This window comes from Miniopterus natalensis, chromosome 16 (genome assembly GCF_054644295.1).
Source record: "Miniopterus natalensis isolate mMinNat1 chromosome 16, mMinNat1.hap1, whole genome shotgun sequence".
In the NCBI taxonomy this organism is placed as follows: Eukaryota; Metazoa; Chordata; class Mammalia; order Chiroptera; family Miniopteridae; genus Miniopterus; species Miniopterus natalensis.
Window position 1 is genome coordinate 15,387,582 of NC_142096.1, and position 27,913 is coordinate 15,415,494.

At 39.6% G+C, this 27,913-nt stretch overlaps 1 protein-coding gene across 3 annotated transcripts in view; it reads right to left on the bottom strand.

The window, feature by feature from the left end:
• Window positions 1-26,198, bottom strand: part of ENPP2 (ectonucleotide pyrophosphatase/phosphodiesterase 2) — a 71,307-nt gene extending 45,109 nt beyond the window's left edge. For all 3 annotated transcript variants that reach the window (XM_016207764.2, XM_016207763.2, XM_016207765.2), the window contains exons 1-9: window positions 26,094-26,198; window positions 25,772-25,874; window positions 16,737-16,892; window positions 12,862-12,987; window positions 10,380-10,440; window positions 8,492-8,589; window positions 8,223-8,302; window positions 7,358-7,477; window positions 500-555 (exon numbers count right to left, since the gene is read on the bottom strand). In XM_016207764.2, the coding sequence (XP_016063250.1) occupies window positions 500-555; window positions 7,358-7,477; window positions 8,223-8,302; window positions 8,492-8,589; window positions 10,380-10,440; window positions 12,862-12,987; window positions 16,737-16,892; window positions 25,772-25,874; window positions 26,094-26,126 (833 nt within the window). In that variant the 5' untranslated portion in view covers window positions 26,127-26,198. The remainder of the gene's footprint in view (window positions 1-499; window positions 556-7,357; window positions 7,478-8,222; window positions 8,303-8,491; window positions 8,590-10,379; window positions 10,441-12,861; window positions 12,988-16,736; window positions 16,893-25,771; window positions 25,875-26,093) is intronic.
• Between the last annotated feature and the right edge of the window lie 1,715 nt (window positions 26,199-27,913).

Genomic DNA, 27,913 nt, shown 5'->3' on the forward strand with positions numbered 1-27,913 from the left:
TAGGGAAATCTGGGGAAAATAGAGGCTTCCCCTTGTTCTGTCTGGAATATCCACTCTCTAGACCACTACATCAGCCTGAGCCCATACTAGCTTTTTAAAGTGAGCCAAAATAAACATAGTAGGGTATTATATATTTATAGAAAATGATAATACAAACCACGGCAATAAACAGTCCTAGAGAAATATACATTCCCTGGGTGGCAAGTGACCAAAAACCTACAAAAGGGGCCAGAGGAAGCTAAAGAATGGCGTGAAGAGGGAGAGAAAATCTTCCTCACATTCGATTAAGAGAAGATGGGGTAAGAGAGATAGAAGAAGAAGGGAGACGGGGAGAGAGGGTCTCTGGGAAAAATAACTGGAAGGTTATTTTGAATCAGAAACTATTCATAAGTTCAGGTACTTTGACATTTCACTGAAATGAAATAAAATTGAATCAATGTTTCATGAACTGAATCATCGCTGTCATTTTACAAACATTGACAAAAGAAACGTCACTTACACAGACCAGAAGAATGTCCCAGCTTTCACCCCTTGCTTGGTGGCTGTAATCCATAGCTAATAAGGAAAAATAAGAGGATTATCACATGTTCTGAGTTTTGGTCAAAAAGTTTTAAAATACATTAGATCAGCTATCTGATACTTTACCCACACCATAAATTTCACATTATTTGCAACCTTTTATTTTTTCACATCTGGAAGTCAGAATCATTATTTCCATAAATGTTATTTGATATGTTTGCTACAAAAGCTTTCAAAAGCTCTGCTATGATTCTAGTGGCATTTTTTTGAAATTCTTATTTCATCTCAAAAGTCTCTTCTGTACCTTTCTTTTCGGATCATTGTTTTGAACATCACAGATTAGGCAGAATTCTGATCATCAAAGGACCCTGGAGTGGACCATATGTTTCCTTTACTATTGGAAGCCTACAGAGGAGAATCCCAATTTGGCACACAGATGTCAGGATCTTGAAACCTAGCTTTGTCTTGTTTTGTTTTAAACTAGGTGAGTGAAAAGGAAGAAAAAGGTGTCATTTTTTTTTTAATTCTGGACTTTCCCTTGAATCTCTTTTAGCCTGTTAGTAAATGGAATTTTAGGAATAAGTTCTTGGAATAAGTTAGGTGAACCAAGCATTTCATTAAGGTTTCTAAAATCTTTCCAGGACATGCGGTTGAGAGGCAGAAGATAGGGCAGTTAAGAACCTGACTCTGCAACTAGATAGCTGGATTTTAAGCTTGTCTCTGTCATTTACCAGTCAGCCCTGTGGTCCTCCAGCAAGTTACTTAAGCTTCCTGTGCTTCAGTTTCCTTTAAAATATTGATAGTATTCCTTAGCACATAGGATTATTCAAGGCTTTAAGGACTTATTATATTTAAAGTCCTCCAAGCAGTGTCTTAGTATTTGGTAAACACTTGATCAATTTTAATCTTAATTATTATGCAATAATGGACAGAAATATAATCCAGTTATTCTAGTAACATTAAAAACAGCTTAGGATGGCCAGTGTCCCACTGAAGAGCAGTCTGTGAAAAGAAACCCACTTACTTTAGGAGACAAACAGTAAGGAGAAGTGTGGCTTGTTATAAGACCAAAGCAAAAATGGTTTAGGAATTGCAGCCACTCCCTTTTCTGGTTTCATTTCATCCAGCCTTTGGAAGTGTCTTACTGGCTCCAGTGAAAACTTTTGTTTTCTGTGATCAAAGCGGTAACTGGGAGGCGTAAGGCATGGAGGAGGTTGGCCATGGTTTCAGAAGGGTCTGAGACACCTGGCCTGGGAGAATATTGCAAAGATTCCCAGTTCCTTGGGGGGGACTGAAAATCCCCAGCCCCCCGAATTGCAGCTGTTGCAGCTGGCAAGTGAGGGATGGGGCAGGAGAGCATATGCACCCTCTCGGATCTTAGATGTCATCAGCATGGCACAGGTGGCTTCCCACTGGGATGGATCAGAGAGAGAAGGATCTCAGGTTGCTCCAAGCAGCGTTCCAGGGTTTGGTCCAGAGTATATTTCAACCTATGTACAAACTCTGGCATGCCTGGGTCCCCCAGCTCAACCAGGATCCAAATTGCGCCCCGGAGTTCATTCGTTCATATTCCAGCACCTCCACTAGCGAGCAGATGCACTTAAACTAAGTGCTGGACACCCACCCAGCCCCAGGTGCCTCAAAACCACACTAGGTCCTAGAAAGACCAGTTTCTCATGTTAAGTGATCTAGTTTCATATTTATTTTAATTTCAGGGTTAGAGTGTTCATATCCACACAACTTCCTCAAAAATTGAGTGGCTTGCTATTTCCAAGAAAGTTGTACTAGGCAATATTTGGCAGATATGAAATGTAAGATTGACCTGGGGTTTTCTAATGATGATCCTACACTTTTAAACGTTGTATTGTGGAACTCATGCTGATGTTGGCACTATCTGGGCAACAGGAAGCCCTATAAATAACTTTTAGCTCAGTAGCACTCAAGGGAAAAGATCACCAGAAGCGGGCTTTGTGGGGGTGTAAGGAGAGAGCATTGGGAGAGAAGACAGAAGTGGGTGCTAAAAGTATCCCAATGGCAAAATCAGGATCGTTCTTTCTTTATATTTTCCTCTACTTCCCCAAGTTTTTACAGTGACAGTTAACATCTTTGAAATCAGAAAAAAATTAGCCAGTTGTATAAAGAGCAATGTGAGCAATGAAGGCAATGTAAAAGTTCAAAATTTTTATCTCTTCTAAAAATAAAAAGAAGCAAAAAATTTCTCCCTGCTTCTTGGTAAGTCACATTGACCTTATTTTCTAAAAGGAAATGGGGAGCATGGTCAGAAGAGTGCAAAAAGAGAACAAATAAGAGAGAATACTTGAAATTTTAAAAACACATTTAAAAATCTCAAAAAGGATTCTAGCAGTAATGAAGCCGACCTGTCAAGGTTCAGCAAATGGTACTAGACTGAAGCATAAAGAGAGTTAAGTTAAATCAGATCATAAGCAGCTGTAAAAGTTCCTTTGCAACTCATATGTATTTATTATATTTCAGAAGTTAAATCTAGTAATTGCAGAGGAAAAAAGGCACTAAACCATTGGTGCAAAAGCAGAAAAGTGAAGAGCCTCTGGGGCTATAAAAGAGAAAGAGAGAGAGAGAGAGAGAGAGAGAGAGAGAGAGAGAGAGAGGTTCCTAGTTCCTTGTTAATTCAGAGAAATGGAATTATGATTTCTCTGAATTTGAATGTAATATAAATTTCCTCAGTGATTGGTAAAACCACACAGCTGAAAAAAAAAAATAAGCTGAGGAGACACTGGGTTTATTTCTTCCATTTCCCTACTTAATCTAGAGGCACAGTTTTCAACATTTGTGTCCTAGATGTCATAGTCTGAAAAGGGGACAAATGGGAATAATATTGTACCTTCTTGATCTGTTATCAAGAAGAAGAAAACAGCTTTCCCACTGCAACCAGAAGGATTTAAACGTGCAATCAACCACGTGCTCATATTAAGTAAAGGATGCAGCTGTGTGAGAAGGGGAGAAGTCTTGAAAAAGAAAATAAACAGAAAACATTTCTCAAAAACATGAATCACTGTTGTAGTCTTTCTAGCAGCTCTTTGCAGAGAAACGATTCCTTTGCATTTGAAGGCGAAGAGCTGGGATAAAGAGAATTCCGGGAGGCCTGAGGGATGGGTGGGGCCCTAGTACCAGCCAGAGTACATCAGTCAATGGCTTTTGAGGGTCAGAACAAAGTAAGCCTGTGAGGGTTGTTGGATGACCCAGCAGAAGAAACTGTGGACCAGCGTGACTCTTCCCAGGTGGTCAGAAGGTGAGTGACCAGTAACAGGAAGGAAGTACAGGCAAACAGGCCTCAGTGGGGGTGCGGAACACTTCAAGCCGAAACGCAGGAGTGGGACACCTGCTCGCGCCAGGCTGTGGGTTAGGTCACGAGAATAATGAAATAAATAAATCAAGGCCCTACCCCCACGGGGCCCACAGTGTAAAGCAGACATGTGAGTTATTTCAAAATGATACGGTCAGGTTTGTGATGAAATAATATGAGAACTCAAAGGAGGGCCCCTGACCTTAGCCAGGGCTGGGAGAGCTTAGTAGGGGCTACTTGGGGACAGATGTTTCAACTGAAATTTGAAAGGTAAATTAGAGTCTGTAGCAAAGGGGTCAGGTGTGCAGAGTCCATCCTAAGCATGTTAAGATATAGTCACAAGAGAAAGATAAAAATTTTCCTAACAAGAAATCAAAGCCTCCCACTGGCAGGATAACAAAATCAACAAAAGGAGGTGCGCAGGTGACTCGCACTTTCCAACAAGCCAATCCCTTGGGCCTGGAAGTTCACTCCTAAGCCAATGTCATTCTTTTCTTTGCTGGCTCTTTCTTGAACACCCCATCTTTCTTTCATTTTTATACTACAGTAACTCGAGAGGATAGCCTCGGGACCAGCTCATTGCATCTGGCAGAAAATAACAGGCCCAGCAAATGGAGAAGTGATGAGACTGTATCGGCTCCTCTTAGAAATGCCTTGCTCGGGAAGCTGGGGTTTAGGGGACTGTGCACCTGGTGGGTGTTAGACTTGTTTCTCAGGTCCCCACAGGTAGCGGGCCCCTGGGAGTCTTGCTCATTCGCTACCTTGCTGAGTCGAGGTTTAAGCTGAACAGGGAGCTGCCCCACTGAGATATCTTAGTGTGAGAAATTGCAGGGTTAAAGCAGAGAGATTTTTTCAAAGAAACAAACACATTTTAAAAACTCCCTTAAGAGTATCAAACATTTGTAATGAGAAAAAAGTAAATACAATCTCAAAACAGCAACAACAAAAGGAATTCCAGTAAAACATGTATGAGAAATGTAAGATCATACAATGAAGGCCAACTTTTAAAAGCACATCCTAAAGATTGACAACTCAAAAGCATACTCAACTTTGCTGAAGTGGCTGTACCAGGATTTAAAAAAAAAAAAAAAAGATAAAATTAAATTATAGAAATTGTTTTGGGGAGCTTAATGGTGAGATTCAAATTTTCAGGTGGACACTGTACAGGCGCCTCATCCCATCTATTAGATTTTTAAACTAGGGTAAGAGTGGTTCTTAGTCACCATTTAATCTGACCCCTATATTATTTAGCCAAATGTCTTTCATGGTTTAATCACTCAGTAAAAATAATTTGAGTTTAACTTAATTATCTGAGATTTTTTTTTTTTAAATATATCTTTTATTGATTTCAGAGAGAGGAAAGGAGAGGGAGAGAGAGAGACAGAAACATCAATGATGAGAGAGTCACTGATCGGCTGCAGCCCGCAACCTGGGCATGTGCCCTGACCGGGAATCGAACCGCGATCACCTGGATCCTAGGTCGACGCTTAACCACTGAGCCACGCCCGGCCGGGCTGAGATTTTTATTTTTTATAAATATTTTTATAAACATTTTCTTTACTCCAATTATTTTTCCACCAATGAATTTGTGAACTGTACAAGCCTCTGATAGGATGATATGAATGTTTAAGAAATATTTATGAAGGCATAACTTTTCTTATCCTATTTATAGTATCTCATACTCTCATCCTGTTGTTTCTTATAGTTTCTGTCCATATGTTTTTCCTATATGCCAAATTTCAATAAAATATGTTTTTAAATTATAGCTCCTATGTTCCTTGGCATTCTTATGGAAGGCGTCCTGTTCAAGAAGATAGACAGAAGCACAAATCCGTTTTGCCACCAGTCCCGTTGAGCACTAGGAAAGTACTAAACTTGGTCAAATGTGTCAACTTTGGGAGTCATTAAGGAAACAGGCAAACAGAGTGGAAACAGAGACTTCACTTCATTGGGCCGGTTAACAGGGATCCCTGTGCTCTGCTTCTGCAGAAGGTAATGAATGTGTGGACTCATCTTCTGAGTCATGCCAACCCAGAGGAAACCTAACGTCAACAGTCGGTGTAAGGTGATCCAATTTGATAAAATTACTGTTTATCTCTTTATCTTCTGTGGTTCCAGGCAAGTCTGCTTCCAGGACAGAATTATTATAAAAGACCAACTGGCAACAGCTTGATGGAGTTCTAATTTCAATCATTTTATTTACACATACACTGTGCTTCTACCATAGACTCTGTTTGTGAAATCCGCCCTGTAAACAAATTTCACGGTGCTCACAACCTAGGTCATCACAGACTCCTGGGAGCCCGGCCTGAACAGACAGCAGGATCAGGACCTCTACCATAGAGAAACTCTTCTACAAACATACAAGAAGTTTTCCAATGTGGGGTTTTAAATGAAAAGTCCATATTTAACCTTGTATGCTGGTTTATTATGCAATCTGAATATTTTTTTCACAAATGACCTTTTCTCATAGAGCAATGCCATTTTTTTCCCTACTTTATATTCTCTATTTTGCCCACAGATAGCAGCAAACATTTCCAGGCATGAGATCATTTTGGGATGGTACACGCACAGATGTGTGCAGGCTCTGCCCACTCTTCCTGCCACGGCGATTGCACAGAGGGCCCTAGGTTGCTGCTTTGCTCATGTCTGACCAAAGCAAGTCCCCTAACCATACACACAGTCACAGGAAAAATGTTAGTGGAAAGCCACCTACACCCCGTTTTACTTTCTGCCCAACCATCTAATCTGAAGTAAACAGGGTGATTTCTTTCAAGTATTAATTTACTGGTCCAGAATCAACGTAAGATTCCACATATTATATGAAACTTCCAAGACTTTGGAAAAAAATGGGTTAAACAAAAGAATTAATGAAGGTCCTGTGGGTTCCACTGAGTTCCCTTTTTTCAGCAAGTTTCCCTATTTTTGCTCATATGTCACCTGGGCCAAAATTTTGGGGTAGTTATAGTCATTCACTTCTTTTTTATTATACCCCAAAATCTAGTAAATCAATAAGATCTACCTATTCCTTCTTCAAAATGTTTCTGAAATTCATCCCTTTGTCAGCATTTCCACCAGTATCACCCTAATGAAGAAACTTATCATCTCACACTTTTATAATCATAACCTCACATAAACATATATACCTATACATTATAGACGCACATGCATATATATACACACATATTTTATATGTACATATACAGATACACATACATGTCATATTCACATATATACAGGGTGGGACAAAAGTAGGTTTACAGCTGTTTGTATGGAAAATAAGAATAATAAATAATAATACAAGAATAAATTGTGTTACGAGTACTCACAACTGTAAACCTGCTTTTGCTCCACCCTGTATATAATGGGCACACATATATCCACATATGTATATAAACAATAACAAAGGAAACACTGCTAAGTATAGGAAAATTACATGCACCTCTTTTGCAGGTAAACAGTTTTAGGATGAAATGTTTCAATGCACAGACATACACAAAAAGATGCAAAACTTACCGGTTGACCTCCCCACCATCGGTGATTAAATTTCTCTCGCCCCCGAAGATGGAAAGTGGCATCGAATACAGGATCATACATTGAATTGCCAACAATTCCATGTGATTCTGGATATAGCCCCTTTGAGTAAAAGGAAATTTATCACTAAAATAACACTATAATAATCCATCCACATTAGTTCTATTATAAATTTTCTTATCATAGAAGGTTTTAGAGCAATAATTAATTTCCAAAATTATATAAGATAAATGTAATCTGTATATGTATCTGAGCAAGCATAAATATTATCTATGGACTGGTTTTAAGCCATCTGAGAAAGCTGACATTATTATAAAAAAATTTAATATGTGAGTCTTTTTAACTGTTGAAATTTAAAAAGATGACAACAACTTTAATTATAGCAAATTAACCTTTAATTGAAATTTACTTATGTACCACCAAGAAGGTTTCTATTTCTAAGTACATTTTTCCTTTTTCTAAGTTCTATTTCTACCCCAAACCAAAATAATAATAATAATAATTAAGTAAATTAAAGGCGTTTTTAAAGAAGCAAGGTAGAATTGGAAGTATCTGAAAATTAAAACATAGCCGCCCTGAAGTCAACATTTCTATTTGAAAATTCAGAGGTTTAATGTGTGTGTTCAGACAGAACTGTACTTGAAAAACAGTTTGTTTTAAAGGTGCATTGACGCTGAGTTACCTACAACGTTGTAAAAGGCATTTACTGTGAACCCCTGAGGCAGGTAAGATAGAAAACAGAAAGATTTTCTCTGAACACTAAGGAACCTGTTTTTAAAATCTCCCTTTAAGTCACTTCAGGATGAAATCAGCCCTTTGAATCTATATCATTTGAAAAGATACTTACAGTGGCCAAAGTGTATAAGTTAGGGAATGTTTTGGTCGGGTACACAGGCCTCATGTAGGGCGAATGTGTGCCGCAGGACCCTGGGAACAGAAGTTCAGATCAGAACAAGAGAACCGACAAGGGTCACCCATTTTACAAACCATCAGAGGAACGCGTGAACCTTCGCTTTTATATTTCAAATAACAAAATACATTTCAAGCCATGTGTCCCTAGATCTCAGAGCTCATAGCTGAGCATGCAGATGAGAACACAGTATGAAAATGACTTACTTAGTTTTTCAATGTTAGGCATGACCTTGCTGCCTTTCTTCATGTATGACGCACGGAAACCGTCCACCGAGAAGATGACCAACGGGGGGCGAACAAACCTTGAACGGTAACGCGTTAAGCTTTAGTGAAACGATTGCCACAGAGTTTCCATTATGCGGAGTCATTCTCAGTAACTGGGACCAAGGATTTCCAAGATGAAACCTCAAGTGAGGATGCCTGTGCACGCCCGGGCTTCCAGCCACGCAGCGTTTGTGGCGCCTGAAATCCAGACTTAAATGGCCAAAGTCATAAAATAGCCAGGGAAGGGACTGATTTCCCCTCATGTACTTCCTCTCACATGCCTGCCTCTCACATGGCAAACAAGCTTTTTCACAATGTAAAAAGCTGTTGTATTTGCCTAGAATATGTATTCTGTCATTTGCCACCTGGAAAACTTCTATTCACTCTTCAAAAGCCAGCTCAAGGTTTCCTCTTCTATAGTATTAGTTGCTCACATTTGTGAGTTCCTTTAAGACATTAATTCACACCTCTTTTACCACTTACATATATTATGTTATAGTGTAATGATCTGCTAACATGTTTACCTTCTTCGCCAGTTTCAAAGCACTGTTTGTGTCTTAGTTATCTTTCTATTTTCTGGACCCATAGTAGGGCTTCAATAAATATTTATCACATATACGAATGAAGGAAGGGAGGAAGGGAGGAAGGGAGGAAGGGAGGAAGGGAGGAAGGGAGGAAGGAACTAAGCACTAATAAAAAATTATTTTAGGTTTAACTATAAAATAATTGCAAAAATAATTAAAATTATTGAAGATCTCTAAAAGTTAATCAGTAAAGGACTAGACTATCCATCTAACTAGGGCAAGGTCTTATGAAATAGGCTTTTTGTTATATTCTAATTATACAGTTATTTAATCATACTTGAGATTACTAAACTATGTACCAAACTGTTTGTGATAATTTAAGGATAATTCAGCAAGTATAAGCTTGAGTTTGTTTGAAGCCACATAATAAATAAGATATATTTTAAATGAGTCACATATAAAGCATTTAGAGCAATACTATATAAGAGTTCATTATTAACATTACTATTAACACTTAACAAGGCTTCTACCACTTAAGACTGTTGTTGTTTATTCCTCAAAAATAACCAAACACATATTAAACAGTCAGAAACCAGTGCCATCCCATTCTAAAAGTTCAAAGAAGTCCAGGTGACCCATTACAGAGACCAGAATCAGGACAATATCTAAAACTTGGATGTGGTGTCCCAAGCTATGCTTAAAACAAAAACCACACTCCAACAAATACATTAATGAAAACACATTTGTTGAAAATTTATTTTCTGCCAGGCATTTTGAGGGTCCGTGAATTTTCAACAGTTTCCTGAAAGGTGTAGTAAGTGCCTGATGCTGGTCTCACTTGAGCTGTAGGGTGTCACTGCTGCGGTGACTGGTCAAGTTTCTGCAGTTTCTTGTAGGAGTTACCATCTAGGATGATATTTTGGAGAAGTTCTAGAATCTCCCTTCCCCGCCCCCCAAAAAAAGAGGCAAAAGCAGCACTTTAGGGGGGGAAATCACGGAAAACACAAGTCACTGCCAAAAATTTTTTTCCTTCTTCAGTGATATTTAGATGCAGTTTGTAAAATCTCCAGCTAAAGTGGGGAATAGAGACTATTTAGTCTCTGCTATGTGCAGAAGTGTTAGGAATTTTTTTTTTTAATTTCACTACTTTAAGATGCACATTCTAGCTTTTGACATTACTCATAAACTTGCCTGAATAAGTGGATTTCCATTTTATACCCTTTTTAACTACTTGCCCATCTATATCCTGTGATGTTTCATCAATTAATACATAAAATTTCATACTACTCATAAAATACACTTACCCTGCAGGGCATTCTGGCGTCTTTATTTCCTCACAGTCATCATCTACCCAATGTGACTCTCCTATAAGGAAAATGGGTAAATTTGTTGGTGAATCAAATTATAAATGCCATCCAGAGCCTTGAAGAGTACAATTCCAGGACCTGTGTCCTGGTTGACACTTGTTGCTTAGGGGACATCATCTAAAAAGAAATTCAGAAATAAAGTCTAGTGTCTGGTTTGGCTTCCTAATGTACAACCAACCATACACGATGGGAGAGCTAAGATTTAATAATGCCAAGTGGTGTTTATGTGAACCTCCGGAGTCTAAATGGTTTTTAGATATAAACACCAGTGGCATCAGTGAATAAAATTTCATGTTTGTTTCCCTCCAGAAACAAACTATTTAGTCATTAGATGGAATATTCTTTTCTCTGCCACCAAACATCTCAAAGATGTAGAAAGCCTGGCACAACTTCCCTTGGGTTGTGGGAAAGGGCTTAGAATATGCAGGGATGACAGCTGCAAGACTGCAATAGATTACTTGCCAATAAATCTGTGTACAGGCCTTGAATTTAGGAGTAAAGACCAATGCTATCTTTCACTTTTATTTTATTTTCCACCAAGACCTGAGAGCACAAACCTACATCCTCTAGGAACAGAGAAGAGAAAGAACTCTGATTTAAAAATGTGGTTTCCTTTAGAGAAAATAAAAATTATCAAAATAATTTACCTTAAATTAGGGTAAAACAAACAAAAATCACGAGCCTTACACGTAAGTAAAATTTGCGACTAAGACTTTGGAGAAATTGCTCCCATGTAAATAGCATTAGAAATCTCCCTGGTCAACAAGACTGTAACTACTAACAATGGGGTGAGTAAGTGCCATGCTCCTTAAAATGGGGAAGCTTCACCCTGCATGCAATAACCCAGGGTGCACACTTGGGCCTCACAAAAGGACTGAAACTAGAATTGTAAACCAGCAAAAGCCAGTGTTTAGTGATTCAATGGCCAGTGACACCTAGGACTTTTTCTTTATTGTCTCGTCTACTAGCCTTTGTGGTTTATTGGTACATTTCCTACACGGGGAAATAAAGGGAAGAGGGCACAAGTTCTCGCAGCTGTGCTTTGTCAGCAGTTACAATGACTGTTGGGAGAGGGGAATTCGCCAAACCTAAGATCCATGTCAGACCCTCTTGCCACAACCGAGTACCACAGGTGATTCAGGACCAATTTGCTCTTTCCCCCAAATTTTTTTTTAAACTTTTATTTTTTTAATTTTTAAATTTTCAATTATGGTTGACATACGATATTATATTTGTTTCAGGTGTACACCATAGTGATCAGACATTTATAGAATTTATGAACTGATCACCCCGATAATTCCAGTACCCATCTGACACCATATAATTATTACAGTGTTATTGACTATATGTTATTCCCTACGCTTAACGGCACTCTTTTTGCATGCTCCACACCATAGCTAGGAGGAAGGACTTAAGGTGGACACTAAAAAATGACCTGCACCCGGCCAGTGTGGCTCAGTGGTTGAGCGTCGACCTAGAATCCAGGAGAATTGAGGTTCGATTCTCGGTCAGAGCACATGCCCGGGTTGCGGGCTCAATGCCCCAGTAGGGAGCATGCAGGAGGCAGCTAATCAATGACTCTCATCATTGATGTTTCTATCTTCTCTCCCTCTCTTCCTCTCTCTCTGAAATCAATAAAAATATATATTTTTTAAAAAAATGACTTGCAAACTTTACATAAAGATTCTTGGATCCTTCCAGGAACTTCTATAAGTGGGTGCCATGGCAACTGAAACTCCTTGAAGACAGAAACTGCATCTTTTCTATTTTTGGTAGTCCACTGACTAGTATTTGTTATTGGAACAAAACCATCCTATCCTACAATCAAGCATCCAAAGTCAGCGCACATGCATGCAGGAGCTGCTGGTGCCCTGACCTTCTTTACCAGCTAGTTACCCCTCCTCGGGCCGCTGCTAGTGTCTTGCCTTACAACTGTCCAACTGTGGAGACCCCTGGCCTCCGTAAGAACACGGATTTCCTCTCCAGAGCCTGCAGTAGAGCAGCCCAAGGTGAAACTTGACCTGAGGCCGCACCCTTGCTCGCCTCCCCTGCCCCCGCTCCCCTTGGTCTCTCACACTGCTTTTCTGCAGTTTTCCCTCAGTAAAATCCATGCATGGAATTCCTTTCTCAGGCTCTGCTTCTAGGGAACCAGACCTAAGCCCAAGACAGGAACTGTAGAAATCTCTTGATTGCCATGGTTCTATCTAAGTACAAAATTTGGGGTAATTTCCTTGTTATTTCAGATCAGTGAAATGCAGGGAAGCATGCGCAATGTAAAGGCACATCTCACTTCCTCCCCCACCGCACCCCCGGGCCTGAGCCCACATCCAAGGCATTATACACCCAAGAGCCAGGATGGCTTGGAGCATCTCCAGGTTTTATTCTTTTAAAGCTCAAGCCAAGCCAAGGAAACATGTACCTTTGCAAACCACTTGGTAGTTGGTACAGCAGTCCCCCCTGGCCAAGCAGTCCTCCGAGCAGTGACAAGCATGGTCTTCATTTCTTACTTCTCCGCATCTGTCCTTGGTACACTCCCAGCCGCCAGCTGCAATCGGCACAAGAAAACACTTTCGCTGCTCCACGCAAACCAAATGAAAGAGGCCACAATTGCTTCCAAGGGTTGCCAACGAAAAGAGCTGAAAATCCCACATCATTTCATCTGCTTGTGAAATTAGAGTTGGCCTGAGGCCCAGATGATATCTGGAGAACTTACAAATAGAATGGAGGCCTGACTTTTAAATCAGAGTACAAAGCCAAACACGATTTGGGAGAAATGGAACCCTTAGGGACTGAGAACTGTTCCAAAAGGCCCAATAAAATGCACGGCACCTGAGGTTTGTAATTCCGAAGTAGCTCTACTTAACTTTAATCAGCTTGATTTAAATACAAGTGATAGTGTAACTATATGGCCTCTGCCTACTACAAGACACACTGGAGATTAAAGTCCTAAAAAGAGACAAAGATTAAGAGGGATGTTAAAAACACTCATGGTTCCAATCACTGACCAAAATAGAGCCGTCCCTACAATAAGAGAGGTTGAGTCCCTACATTCAAGAGGCCAGGAGACTGGTTACAGGTTTCTGTCGCAGCGTACTTGATTGACAGCTCAAGGCTCAGCTCTCCCCCAAGGATATTTGCAGAAAAGGAATGTTTTCATTTCAAAGTGGGTGTTTTATTTTATGTTTGGCTTTTTTGCCCATTAGACTGTTAAGTTCCCAGTGCAGGAAAACGCACACCCCCTGTCACCATTCTATCTTCAGTGCCTGAGCCTGTGCCTGGCACACGCTCCGTATTCCATGAACATTTATTACGTCTCATGGAAAATTACCACGAAAATACAATGTGACTCTTTGAATTCAGGATTGCCATATTGAGCAGCTTCAGAGTTAATTCATTTCTTCAATAAATCTTTCTACTGTTTTCCACGATCGAGGTGTGAAGAACAAAAAAGACATGATTCTGTCTGTGTGGGGCTTACGTGCCAATTGGGACAGACAGACAGACCATAAGCAAGTAAACCAGTAAAAAAGATAACTTCAGCTGGTGCTGAGCACTGTGAAGGAAATAACAGGGTGGCACTGACAGTCACGGGTGGGGAGAGGGTGGGGCTGCTACTTGAGGTGGAATGGTCAAGGCAGCCTTCTCTGAGCTATAGGACACTTCACGTCTTCATCTCCTAAAGTGTGCCCTAAGTGGAAGGCAATGATTTTAGAAAGCAATGCTGCTCCTTATTAATATTCTACTAAGCAACACCACTGTTAAGTGAATAAATAGGTAAAGTGATATTAGCGGCCATTCTAGAAAATGATGCCACTACTGTTTAATTCCCATTATTTCAGAGTTACCTTTGCATCCTGACTCCATTCTCTGATTCCATCCCCTATCTCCACTGCCTTCTTTTCCCAAGTATATTAAGAGCTTGGAATTCCTTTATCCAGACCTTCTATTCCCAAGGACTAGCCATTTTCCAAGGTTGCTCAGACTGATAGAGATCATGAGGGTTTTCCCCCCAATTCCAGGATAATTCTACCCTCCAACATACTTTTATTCCTCCCCAAATTCCATAGGAAATCCATTTGCTTACAGAAGAGCATCACTGTTAACAAGTTAGATTTATTAGGAACTACTGACTTCATGTAATAATGACATTTCTAAAACTTCAGGTTCAGAGTAAACTCTAATGCAAGGTATGAGTCAATCAGCCGCATAATTTTCAAAGCAAACATGGGAATAGACATAAAAAGCATTTAACCTTATTGGGTGATAAAGTTTACCTATCAGATCTGAAAAAAAGACTTTAGAAATGAGAACATCAATTGTAAAAATGAGAATTGCTGAAAAGAGAGTAGTGAAAGGCTCTTGTGTCCTTGAAGAGAAATACAAACTTTGAGAGTGAAATTTTGTAATATATATTTAATTTTTTTAAATGCATATACATTTTAATTCCCAAATCCCACTCATGGGAATTTATCTTAAGGAAAATAGACAAAAATATGATTATGCATGAGTAATGCTCATTGATACATTAATAATAGCAAAAATGGGGGAAAATATAAATGCTGATCAGTTACTCAATGAAGTAGCTTGTATCTCTTCAATGGACTACTTACGATGTAGACATTCAAAGGGTGATGTGCGTAAAAATATATCACAAGGCAGATATATACACACTCGTATAAATATACATACACGTGCACATTCTAAGCACACACACAAAAAAGTCAGAATTTACACTGAAACATTGATTGCGCTTATCTCCAGAGAGAGCTTGTGTCAGCCAAGCAAAGCCTCAAAGACTGTTTTCTTTAGCTTTCTGGGATTATTTGATATTTGACTCTTCCACATTTGGCATATGTTATCTTTGTGCAGAGGGAAAAAATGACTCTAAAAATGTTATTGTAGTCCATATTTATTAAACCTGGAAAGAAAGGCATGAGCTACATTCAGAGAAAGCTAAGCTAGAGTTGGGAGATCCATTAAATTTTGCAAGGAGCTCTGAGCTCAGGAATCCAGAGGGCTGAGATGACATGTCGGGGACAAGATACTCAAGGTTGAAAGGAAACATAAAATGTTAGTTAGTTTCTTGCTGCCAAGCAAACACAGGCTGCTGGCTTGAAAACATGTTTTAGAGCCAAAGGACTCTGCTGGAACATCTGTTCCATCCATACATTCAGTTTACAAGGTTCTCAGCATTTAAGTTTGCAGACTCACAACCAAGGAAACTGGGAGGAGTTCCAAAGGAAAGTAACTGCCCACCTCCCAAAAAATGACCAAATGTTTGGAAAATGTATTATGCAAAAAACAACCTAATAAAACTTCTCTTATTTGGGGGGAAACAAACAAGTCAGAACTAGTAAAGGAGTTGATGTCAGTTTTCATATAAATTAAGGGCAATTTCCTTGGTAGAGAAGGCTAATGTCTCTGTTTCTAATGACATCATTAGAAAGATCAGAGCAAAATCAATGATAATAGAAGTTAAGTTTTTTAAAGAATCAGCTCATCATAAAAGTTCAAAAGCAAGTAATAACTTGAACATGGAGCTGTGGATCTCTGCATCCAGTGGCCTGAAGCACAGGGTCGAGTGTCATCTTTCTCAGAGGGTTTGACTGTGACGCTGCCCGGAGGCAAGGTGGGCAAGCCAACAAGGGATCATGGAAGTCCTACGTGAAGTACCAGGCTTTAGAAACAGAGCAGGTGGGATGGCAAAAGTCTCCAAAGGTGCTTCAGAAGCCTGTATATTCTACTGACTGTTCTAGTATAGAAGAAATATGTCACAAAGAGATTTTACAGCTACCTTGGGTATGGGACCCCAAGTAGAATTCCAGAGCAATTTTCACTTGCAGCAGAGAACAGGGAATAAAATCAGCGTAGACCAATAGTCACTATATCATATGATGAAATAAACAACTGCTAGAAACTGTGCAAGACAGACAGACAGATACAGATGAAAAACCCAGCACTTTATGAACATACACAATTTCAGCCCATGTGCCCATGCAGTGAATGAGGGAATTGACAGCAAGAGATGGAAATGATGAAGGTTTTTTTTAAAAGAAAAAGAAAATAGCCTGGCCACAGATATTTCCCAAACCAGGAAATGACTGCAGCTGCAAAGAACCTTCTCGTATGGAAACAACCGTCATGCTGGGTGTATTCATCACACAGCTGACCATCATTCAAGAAACAAAACTAAAGCGTACGACTTGGTTTGGCAAAGCAGGGTGGCCCTGCCAGGGTGCACAGCAGCGGGGGGTGAACCGCCGCCGGAGGCTCGGGGGCTCCAAAGCGGCGTACCTGTCTTCAAGCAGAGCTCATCGAAGTCGTGGCAGCAGCTGCTGTAGCTCTTACACAGGTTGTCACACCGACAGTCGGGAGGTCCGACTTCTTGAAGTTCAAAGCATCTGCCCTTACAGGAGCCGGAGGTGTTGGTCCAGGGGGAGTCTGATAACACTGCAAGACACAGGAGACAAAGGCAATGGGACGGGGAAGTGGGTCAGGTCACCGTGGAGGGGTGGCCCCGGGGAGCGGCGCTGTGCCGCGATGCAGTCAGGCTCTGGCTCTGCAGCCTGGCTCTGGCCCCTCAGCGGGTTGTGGGACTTTCTTGTGCCAGTTTCTCCATCTGTAAAGTGAGGTGATTAATACAAGTAACTCAAAGTTATAATGAGAATTAAATGAAACAATCCACGCAAAGCACTTAGCAGGTGGTCAGACATATAGAACAAGTGTTGGCTATTGGGTTTATTACTTTTTACAAGTATTATGACTACAGATCTGTGAGGGTTAGTGTCTCTGTGGATGCTAACGATGTCAGGACAGACGGGAACTTCGATCTATGAACTGAGAGACAAGAGTTCATTCCTTATTTGAAAATCCATAGCATTTTTTGTAAGGAAAATTGGACCTAAATGTTCTGAGAACAGTCTGACCATACGGCATTGGAATAGAGATTTTAAGATCTCTTCCAGCCACACAATCTATACCTGTAACTAGAGTTGCACAAACACAAATTCCACTATCTCAGCTTGTCAAAAATAAATTCTCATTCATTATTTTCATATGATCGTTGTATAGCTAGAAATCTCAAGAATCAACTAAAAATTGTGGGGGGAAAGAACTGAGATAAAAATTCCACTTGTTTGTAATATACAGGCAATGTAAGTTCAAAAATTAAGGGGAAGTTCCATTTATCATAGTACCTGAAAGATAAAATGTAAGAGGACCTGCGTAGAACCTACATGAAGAACACAGCAAAATTCTACACAAAGATCTTTTAAAACACTTAATTAAATGGAAAGACACACCATCTTAGAGGTAAAAATATCCACACTATAAAAATATCAGTTCTTCCTAAAGAAACCCAACGATTCAATGTATTTACAAGAAAGAATCACTCTAGCCACAAATGGAATATTGCCCAGCCCTTCAAAGAATGAGCAGATCTGTGTAGGCTAATATGGAAAGCTCTACAGAATATCTGAACAAGTGGGGTTTTTTTAAGATCAAAGTACAGAACAGTGTTATAACATTAAGTAGTATATATAACAGAGATAAAAAGACCAATGAGGAAAAAGATAAAAATAAAAACAGAGCAAGAGCTAGAGATGAGAGGGAGAGGGAGAGGGGGGCAGAGGCACTGAGAAAAACTGTAGATGTGCATAACTTTTTTGAAGTGCAGGTATAATTAACTTTCTGTTTTCTATAATAAAATCTTTATGGAAATTACACTTGGGGAAAATGACTGAGAAAGAGGGAGGCAAAGAGACTTTTTACTTTTCTCTAGTTTGAAACTTCTAGGACATTTTACATATGTCTTTTTATTTGTTTATTGACTTCTGTCTCTCATGTATGCCTGTGTATATATGTATATAAAATATTTATTGTATAATATATATTACATATAAATATCCTAATATTATTTGTGTCACACCATTTGTAATTTTATTTCCTTATTTACATGTCTATAATTATTTTTTATTTTTTTATAATCAGTATGCATTACTTTTAAAGTCAAGAAAACACAGAGGCACAGGGGAGAACAGATGCTAAATGACATTTCCAGGTTCATCGAAGCCATTTATCTGAACATCCTGTCCATCCCTTACTCCTCTGTCCTCTTTGAAGTCAGGATCACCCATTTGAGCCTTTATGGCATCAGATCAGTTCAACTAAAGCAAACAGATTCACTAGACCGTGAGATGTGAAACGCTTTTGCATGGTTGACTCTGGGATGTTGAAATACATACAAACCAGGCCAGTTCAGTTTAGGAAATAATGCCCGGTTTCCAAAGCGATGCCTTCCCTCTGGTTCATAAACCACATTCTTCTATTGACTTTGGCCAATCTATCAACAGGGCATGCTAGACCATAAGAAACTAGTGGGGGGGGGGGGCGGTGAGATGTGAAAAAAGGAAAAATAGAGGGAGTCTTATAGAAAAAATAAAGATAAGGAAAATGCTTATGATGAATTATCTATTTTTAAGGGTTCTGCTTAGACAGAATCACTCCAACAGCCGTCAAATAAATTCTGAGCGGCATTCATCCCCCTGAGCCACACACATAAACATGCCTCGCTATGCTTATAGCTGAGATCATGAGAAGAGATCTCAAAATACAGGTTCCTGTTGTTTACTTGTCCTGTCCCCTCTTCTGTATGGTGTCCCAGCATGCGTTTGAAATTTTCCTCTATCCATGTCCTTTGCTTTTCCCTCACCTAATCTTTTCACTATCTCTTTACTTCCAAACTACCTAATGAGTTTTTAGCCAGTTTTTAACCTTTCTTCATTCTATCAATGTGCCTTTTTCTATTTTCTTAATCACTCTCTAAATTTATCCCGTACTTTGTTTTTGAAAATCATTGAATCTCACTCAATAGCTGGCTCCTACCAATCACAATCCTCCTTACCAACCCTTAAGCTGAAGACAGCTTTGTTAAGAAAGAGTTGTCCTTACACTCATAATGCCAAGATCTAGCTCCCAAAAAGTATTATACCCTAGACTGGGTTACCAACAGCTTTCGGATCAGAGTAAATGCCTGGGTGTGTGTGGATTAGGGACACTGATGTCAAAAATTCATTTGTGGCTGACGCAGATTCAGGTGACAAAGGCAGGAAGAGAAGTGGGAAGATGAATTGAGCCATGTAGTACTTTGAACCTAATAACCCCAAGAATTTGAATGGCTGCACCTTTTTTAATAAAATAAAGTGCTAGAGTAGAACAATATGAACTTTACCTTTCCAGGGCCTACCTTGTGCCTGCATCTTTTCATAACAAGCTCCAGCCCCTAGGTTCTTTGTAGTTCTGTAAGTCATCCCGCATGGTCTGACCTTCTCATGCCGTGCCCAGGTCCCATGTCCTCCCCACTCCAGGCTAACGACAGGTTTTAGGACTTTTCTTCTTGTACCTGATTCAGTGGCCAAATATGGAAAGATCCCCTACCTTATTACAAATCCGAATTCTAAAATCTGTAAAGCAGTCTTTTATCTAACCTAAAATCAAGAGAATATTGACATGAGCACTTTGGTTCCATAATATATTGAAAAGTGTGAGGAAAACTGAAGGATCGATAAACTTGAAGTCATCTTAGATTATTACTGAGATGCCCATAAAAGCTCAGAACTAACAAATAACTTAAAGAAAACAACAACAACAAAAAGCCCTAAAATAAAAAATCCTCAAAAGGGTCAAGTCAGATGGTGTGATAGGCATGACAGAGGTTTGGGATTTTGTATGAGGCATTTGTCAATACATTTATGAGACTGAAAGTCTACTGCCGTCTCCTAAATGACATATTTAAATGACGTTACTCTACTTCAAAGATACAAGTCAGTTCCAGAGTCTTCAAACATAAAGGTGACAGGTCTATAGTGACACTTTTTTTTTTTAAATAGGGACTTCAAATTTTCAAACCTGCCTGTATGTACATATATGTTATGAATAAAAACAATGTTCTGCCTTCCTTATTTTTCACAGTAGCATGATTTTGAAAATCACCAAGGTGAAACAGGATTTATTTCCTTCAAATTCATAATTCTGTTAGAACCACATGAAATTCTTTTTTGTTAGTTAAATAACATTTTTACTTAAGTATCTAAAACGCTCCATCTTACAGTGCACATACAGAGGTGGTGCTGTAGAATTCCAGTGCTATCTATATAGGAAAAAATACTATTGATAATTTAATTAGACCATTGGAAAGAACCTAATTCATGACAAGAGTTGTGACCTAAACATTACTTTATCCTGGACTCCCAACCACATTTCCCTCCAAATCTCCCTGCAAAACAGATATTTTCAGATTTGGATGAGGGCCAATGAGAGAGGCAATATTTATTTAAGTTTGAAAACAGCTCAGCCCAAAGCTGGATGATTCTTCCTTCTAAGTTTTGTCTGGTCCTGTGTTCAGGAGCCTATCTATTCCTCCCATTTTCCATGGATCTCAGCTGGAGTGTTTCCTGAAAGCGAGAGCAAATAAGCTTTGAAATGGGTTACAGACGGTGTCATGCTGGCTCATTTTAAAGAGCATTGAAGCAGAATGGGTTTCCCTGTGTCCGCCAACCCTGTCTGAGGTATTAAAGGCAGAGAGAGGAGGCAGAGAACTTGGATGACATTCAGGATGCTACCCAGCTCCGGGATTTAACAGTCTTGTGCCTCTCCTGGAGTAAGTCACGCATTCTTCCTGGCCACACTTTCTTGTATTGAAGTTGTCATTTACTCTTGATGTTTTTTCCTTCCTACCTTAGTAAGCAGCACCCACAGATAGGCCTGCTCCTAAATGCACCACTTTCTATAGATACTCATTCCTGCCAGCACCACTGTTTTCCCCTCTTCACAGGCAGCTGGGCCAGATTTCATAGACAATTTTTTAAATAATTAGGTCGACCTGGGAAGTTTTCAAACACCTGTACTTTCAATATATTGATAAATACAATGTCCTCATGTAGAAAGGCCTCATAAACTGCGACAAAACAGATTTCTATCAATTCAATTTTAAAAATTAACAACATGAATCTAACTTCTAACCACTCAGATCACATTTGTGATGGTAGCTGGTAGCGTGATTCTTAATGATCTGCAAATCTGCTGCAAGACTGTGAAACACTATCTTCTTAAATCACAGGCCTTGTCAAATCAATACGATAAAAATTTAACACTGGCCTTCACACATAATTGGAGACAAATTAAACATATCATCATATACTTAACACCTTGTATACTGTCATCAGCATTAATATGGTATTTTGTTTTCAAAAAAATCTTTTCTGATAGAGGGGCAACATTATCCCCATTTTTCTGGTTGGAAAATCCGATCTCGAGGCCGAATTTAAACTAGCAAAGGCCTGCTAACATTTTAGATCATCTGAATATAATAACTATGGTACTGTTTTCATTAACAAAGGGTTTTTCCAATTTTATACATAGGCTTCAAATTATTCTAGATGTTCTTTTTAAGACATAATTTTAAAAGAATTGTTGCTTTTGTGTTGATTTAAGGTTCTATATTGAACTTGATTGAAGACTGAAATTTCTGTTTATGCAAACAAGATAGAGAATTCTGTACAGTTTTGTTTGTTTGTTTTTTAATATATCTTTATTGATCTCAGAGAGAGGAAAGGAGAGGGAGAGAGAGAGACAGAAACATCAATGAAGAGAGTCATTGATCGGCTGCCTCCTGCACGCCCCCGACTGGGGATTGAGCCCGCAACCCGGGCATGTGCCCTGACCGGGAATCGAACCCTGATCACCTGGATCCTAGGTCGATGCTCAACCGCTGAGCCACGCCTGGCCAGGCAGTTTTAAGATAAATGAAAAATCACTGCACCAAAGCTCCCTGTAACAAAGAACTGAAAAAAATCTGTGCCCTCCTTAGATTTGAATTCAGGTCATTTCAGCCCATTGACTGAACACCCTGATTTCTACACTAGGTTTAATTAACATAAAGCCCCATGACATCATGAGATCGTTTTTCCTTGCAGAGCAGGACTGATGGATCTGTCAGCTTTGCAGTTTCCCATATGCACCTGGCCCATCTTTCAAATAGCTTTTCATTTTCATAGTAAAATGAGATTCTTAAAGTTATCAAATGAACATGAACCATCTCATTCCTCTTATTATTCTCTGGTTTCTCTATGATTCACAAAGAAAAGCTTTATCATAAAGCTGTCAGAGAAATTCATTTCGCATTTACACCTGTGAATTTCACTCACACTCACATACTCTGAAACTTTCAAGCCACTAAAATAATAATAAATTGAACTGAGCTTTCAAGTTTATTAGCCAGCTAGTCACAAGCTTACAAATTTCCCTTTGTCTTTCAAGTATTAAGTTGCTTATATTTCAGAGGATATCCCATTTTCACCTGGAGACTGAAAGAGTATCTATCACAAACTTTGATAAAATAGACTCCACAACACCATAAACACACATGTATGCACATGCACATGAGTGCACACACCCCTGTATACGCGTAAATTCTCCTAGTCTTAAAGGGGAATCAATCTGGCTGCATCAGATGTAGGTGTGGGACAAATATGTCAAACTCAATTGCACTTATTACTTACATTTTCTTTAAATGTAAATTTATTTAAATTTATCTCAGCCATCTCATTTACCTGATTGCCCATTATATTTACCCAATAGAATTATAACTAGCTCTGCTCATTTCACATCGTCTAATAAATCTATAGATCTTTTATGATCTGGTAGAAAACACCTTATTCCACCATTGCTTCCAATAGATCACTAGGTCCTAACAATAAATCCAGCTAACAAATGTGCTAGTTAATTAATTATAACAGTTTGTTTGCACTGCAACAGCCTTGAAACTAACAGCTCAGTCCATAGTACAGCAGCGAGGGGCTGTATGTGTGTAGAATGTTCTCGGCCATCGCTGAGAACTCTGAGGAACTACATTTGCCAAGCAAGAGACTTCATGCTTCTGAATGGGAGATCTTGCCCTGATCCGTCTGAAGCTGCCCATATGTTAATATCCTTTGTGTTCCTTCTATTTTGAGAAACAATCTAGAAGCACTGAGCTTCCCAGGATTTGTCTGAACATAAAAATGTTGCTGAACACAGGCATGGCTGCCTTTCTTTCCAGTATCCTGTTCTAATGTGTATATAAAAGTTCACACAGTGTTTTCTGATGTGAAATCTTTGCTGACAGAATAACCAGCCACATGTGTTATTTGAGGGAGGCCCTTTCTAGACACAGAGTACATTTAATAGGATTAAAATGCTTAAAGTTTCTGCACTATGCTTTCACTCAATTTCCAAAGTACATCTCTGGTCTTGCCTGAACGGCAGGCAAGTTACATCAATAGAAAAATAAAAAATAAAAAAGTGTGCCAGCATACCAAAATCCTAAAGCTCAGATGTAAATGGCATTATATCCCAAAACTAAACTTCCTATAGATAGACTTTTCACTAATAAATTATTTTAGAAGATACATAGAGGCTTAAAATAACAGATGATTTAACCAAATAATTCAAGAAGCAAATATTTTGTAGTATACTTTTAAGATCACTTAGATTTATTTATTATAATATAGATTGTGTTATTTTCCCAGAAGTAGCATTACTTCATTAGTTCTTATAGCTGTTGCTTATAATGTATGGAAATAACTTGTTATTCACAAAGTATGTTCAAGGATTAATAAATGTCATCTACACTTTTCAAGTTCTCCAGTAGAGAGCACATACATTCAGAGGCAATGAAACAGAATACATAGAACCATGGACTTTTGTTTTAACCTAGTAGAAAATTTAGAAACCATCTAGACCTGCTCCTCATTGTAAAGCTAAGGAAACAGATTTCACAAGTGACTTGCCCAAGACCACACAGCAAGTTATATGAATTCAGGGTGCCAAGTCCAGAATTTTCATGACTGTTTTCCAAAAATAACGAGCAGCTGGATTTTACACATTCATTAAGGAAACAGCTTTTAATATCAGTTTTAGCCAAAGTGATGTATTACTACAAAACAGCAGAAAGTTCCCTTGAGGGTGCATTGGAAAGAACCAGCAGTGGGCTGCCCAGCTGCTAGCTTGCCCACATGACCATACAAAGGATCGGCTGGATCCCCCTTCCAGTCTGGGCAGTTACAGTCGGTGTTGAGAGTTATACTTGTCTGGAACAAGAGAAAGAGGTCTTTGAAGAGAGCATTTGTTACCAATAAAAACGGGATTCTCCAGCCCAGTGATCCACTCCCCTCCCCCACCCCAACAGAAGACAACTCATTGTGTCCATTTGGTTCCCCGGGGGTGCAATTTTTATGATTTTTTTTCTCACTGTTCACCCCAACTACATCCCACTTCGACTCACTAAACTACTTCTCATATACTTCTGGCCAAACGCACAAAAGTAACTTACTAGACGTGAGGAGGAGTTAGTATTCCAACAATATATGCATCATAACTTGGCTACGACAAGCTCATGCTGGCTAAAGAGAGACAGGTGATGGTCTTTTACAGTAGCCAGGTCAAGGAATACAGAGAAATACAAAATGCACAGGAAGGCAGGCAAACATGCTGAGATGTCAGGGAAAGTCAAGAAAATATTGCCCCCTAGAGTACCCATTACTTAATATGTAATTTTTATTTATAAAACCATCAGCAGCTCCAATTTCCAGGAAATTAACCAACTCATTACTTAAGACCTGGTCAGTTAAGCCCCCTCGGTGCGCACAAGGAGCTCCTTTATAAGAATCCCCACGCTGCTTCGGGCGCAGTGTATTGTAAAAGGAAACTCTTTCACTTCGGTCCTATTAGTTAAGTCAAGGCACGCTGCTAAAACTTACCTTTCTTTATGCCAAAAGGGAAAACAATGAATTCAAATTTTAAGCACCTCCTTTCTTTTACCTTTTTCCTATTTTAGCTCAATCTTCATCTCATAGTCCTAAATTTCTGAATTTTCTTAAAGTCAGCTCACTGCCTTTTTTACTCCCTTTCGTCTTTTTCCCCAGGTCAGAACTTTCTGGAGATGTACACGATATCCAATACCACAGGACAACAAACCAGAGTCGTGTATCCCCAACATTAAGCCGGCACCCGCTCCCACCACTTCTATTTCTGCCTTGCCTATTAGCAAGAGTTTTAGTTTTCTCTTAACATTTATGAATTTCAGTGTAGAAAGAATTAAACAGCTAGTTATATGAAGCCACCATAAATGTTCTGTAATTAAAACCATGTTCTCTCACCTGAATGATACACAGAGCTGGTTTTATTCTGGAAAAATCAAGGGCTGAATTAGTTCTACTGCAAAATTATTTAAAGATGACTTACTGAGCTTTTCTATCGATAAGATTGAAAATGCAAAAAGTTGCTACACTTACCTGTAGGAGGGCCTTCATCCCACCCTTCTGCCCTCTTAACTCGGTCTGCTGTGAATCCCAAGCAGATATTGGCTCCAATAGCAAAAGTGAACAGGGATATCACCTAAGGAAATAAAGAGACCCAGTTGTCAAACACAGCTAGACAGGACTAAATCGAATTATAGGAAGGCAATCCAGATGACTTCAACGTCACCACCAACCCCACGACTTCCAAAATGCACCAGAAAGTGCTGTCTTCATCTCTCAGGACACAAAGAAAAACAAAATCCGGAGCCGATTCTGAAGACCAAGCCTGTCCCCAGTCATGCCACCTTCCTCCTACCTGACGGGCGCGGGGCACGCAGCTCCCTGCCATGGCAGAGGGTTCTAGAAAGCCTTCTGCAGTGTGCTCTCTTTGCCCACACTGAATGCACTGCTTTTTGGGGCTCTGAGCTCAGTCTATTAACTACAAGTAATCCCACCTGGGAGGTTGACAGGCTGCTCTGATTTGCCCAGAGCTGGATTTCATCACAGTTTGTTCACAAATCGCAGCGCTGAGCCGAAGAGGCTGGAAACATCACCCTCCTTTTCTCCACCCCCTTATCGGTCCTCCCCTGACACACAGGCTTTCATGTGGTTTCCTCTGCTAACATGAGGCTTTCTTGTGTTGCTGGGGCCAATAACAGCTCATGTTCATTTTCCTTCCCTCACAAAAACATGCTTTTTCAAAAAGAAGCCAAGTGTGTTTTAGCCGATAAAAGTGAAACAGAACTTCAAGCTTCGAAGGTTTACAATGTAGTCATTCAAGGCTCTTCAACCTCGAGGCATTATATTTTTTAAAAAAAACAAACAAACAAGGACAGTTTTATAATTTATAAACCTAATAGCTTCCCCTGTCTTTCTCGTGTATTTATTTTTCTGGCTGTTTAAACGACCTGTTCCTATTGCCACATTCGCAGCTACTCCTGACTCCTCAAGCATTTCTCACAACGAAATCTCCCAAGATTGTAACTAACACAAGAGGCAGCATTATTTCCCCCCTTGTTGTGAGAGTTTAGAGAAGTAACTTTTATCACAGCCCTGGGAATGCCAGCTAAGCAGCAGAAGGTCCTCTGCCCTGCCAGGAGGGAGAGAATATTTTCAGTTTCTGCCTCTTCTTCCCGAAAAAACTGTCAGCTTGGTGGTTTTTTTCTTTGGGGGGAGAGATAGGGAAGCTTTATTAATGATTGAATTTGGGAAGGAAATCTCAATGGTGCAAGAATTTAGCTTTGAAGAACTATTTTTCTGTTTATTTCCCGGTTAAATTATCATCCAGGCCCCTTCCCCCCCCAAAAAAACCTGTGTCCTTTGAGGCTATTGTGAGCCTTTACTTAACGTTTCTTTACTAAGCTATTTGGCAACCAGCAGATGTCTAAAAGAAATCAAGGCCTCTAAATCGGAAAGTTATTTAAATTTCGTATGCTTTTAGGGTTCAGATGAGGGGAGAAAGCTTGCCCTCGGATTTCTCTCGCCAGGCCAGGCAACCATCATCCTTGCACAGAGCACATGCATGTATATAAACAAATACACCACTCCCCATGCAACGGAGCAGTGGCTCTGCTCAAATAAAACAGCAGAGCACAAGAGCAAGAACTTGTTTATTATAGTGGGTTGCACAGTAGGCCCGAGCTACTTTATATATTCTAGGATTTAGTAACAGCTCATTGAGCAAAAGAAAACACTGGCAAACTTTAAGTTGCCTTTTTAAAATCCCTTTGGTTGTGCGCTCTAGCGAGATGGCAGGCTCATGAATTTTTCTGTAGAAATCTCTTGCTTTCGTCTGTGTGCCATACTGAAATGATTTGGAGTTGGGCATTCAGCAAGACTTATGAAAAAACGTTAACCCCGTGTAAGGTTTTTCCTCCCATTTATATTCCATTTCAAGATGCAGGCTTGTTTTTACAGAGACACGCTATAAACCAAAAAGGGAAATATCGAGGCAGTCTTGTGATGGCATCGATGCCAGGGTGTTACCAAGGTTCTTAAAAACCTGCCTCTGTCTCTCTCCAGTCTCCCCAGCCCTTGCAGGAGTCTGACAACTTCAGATTCTGTCTGACATTTGATTGTGGAAACTCAGTTTGAGGATAATGAAGGCTCCCCTTGAAAATAAAATTAGACTCAGAA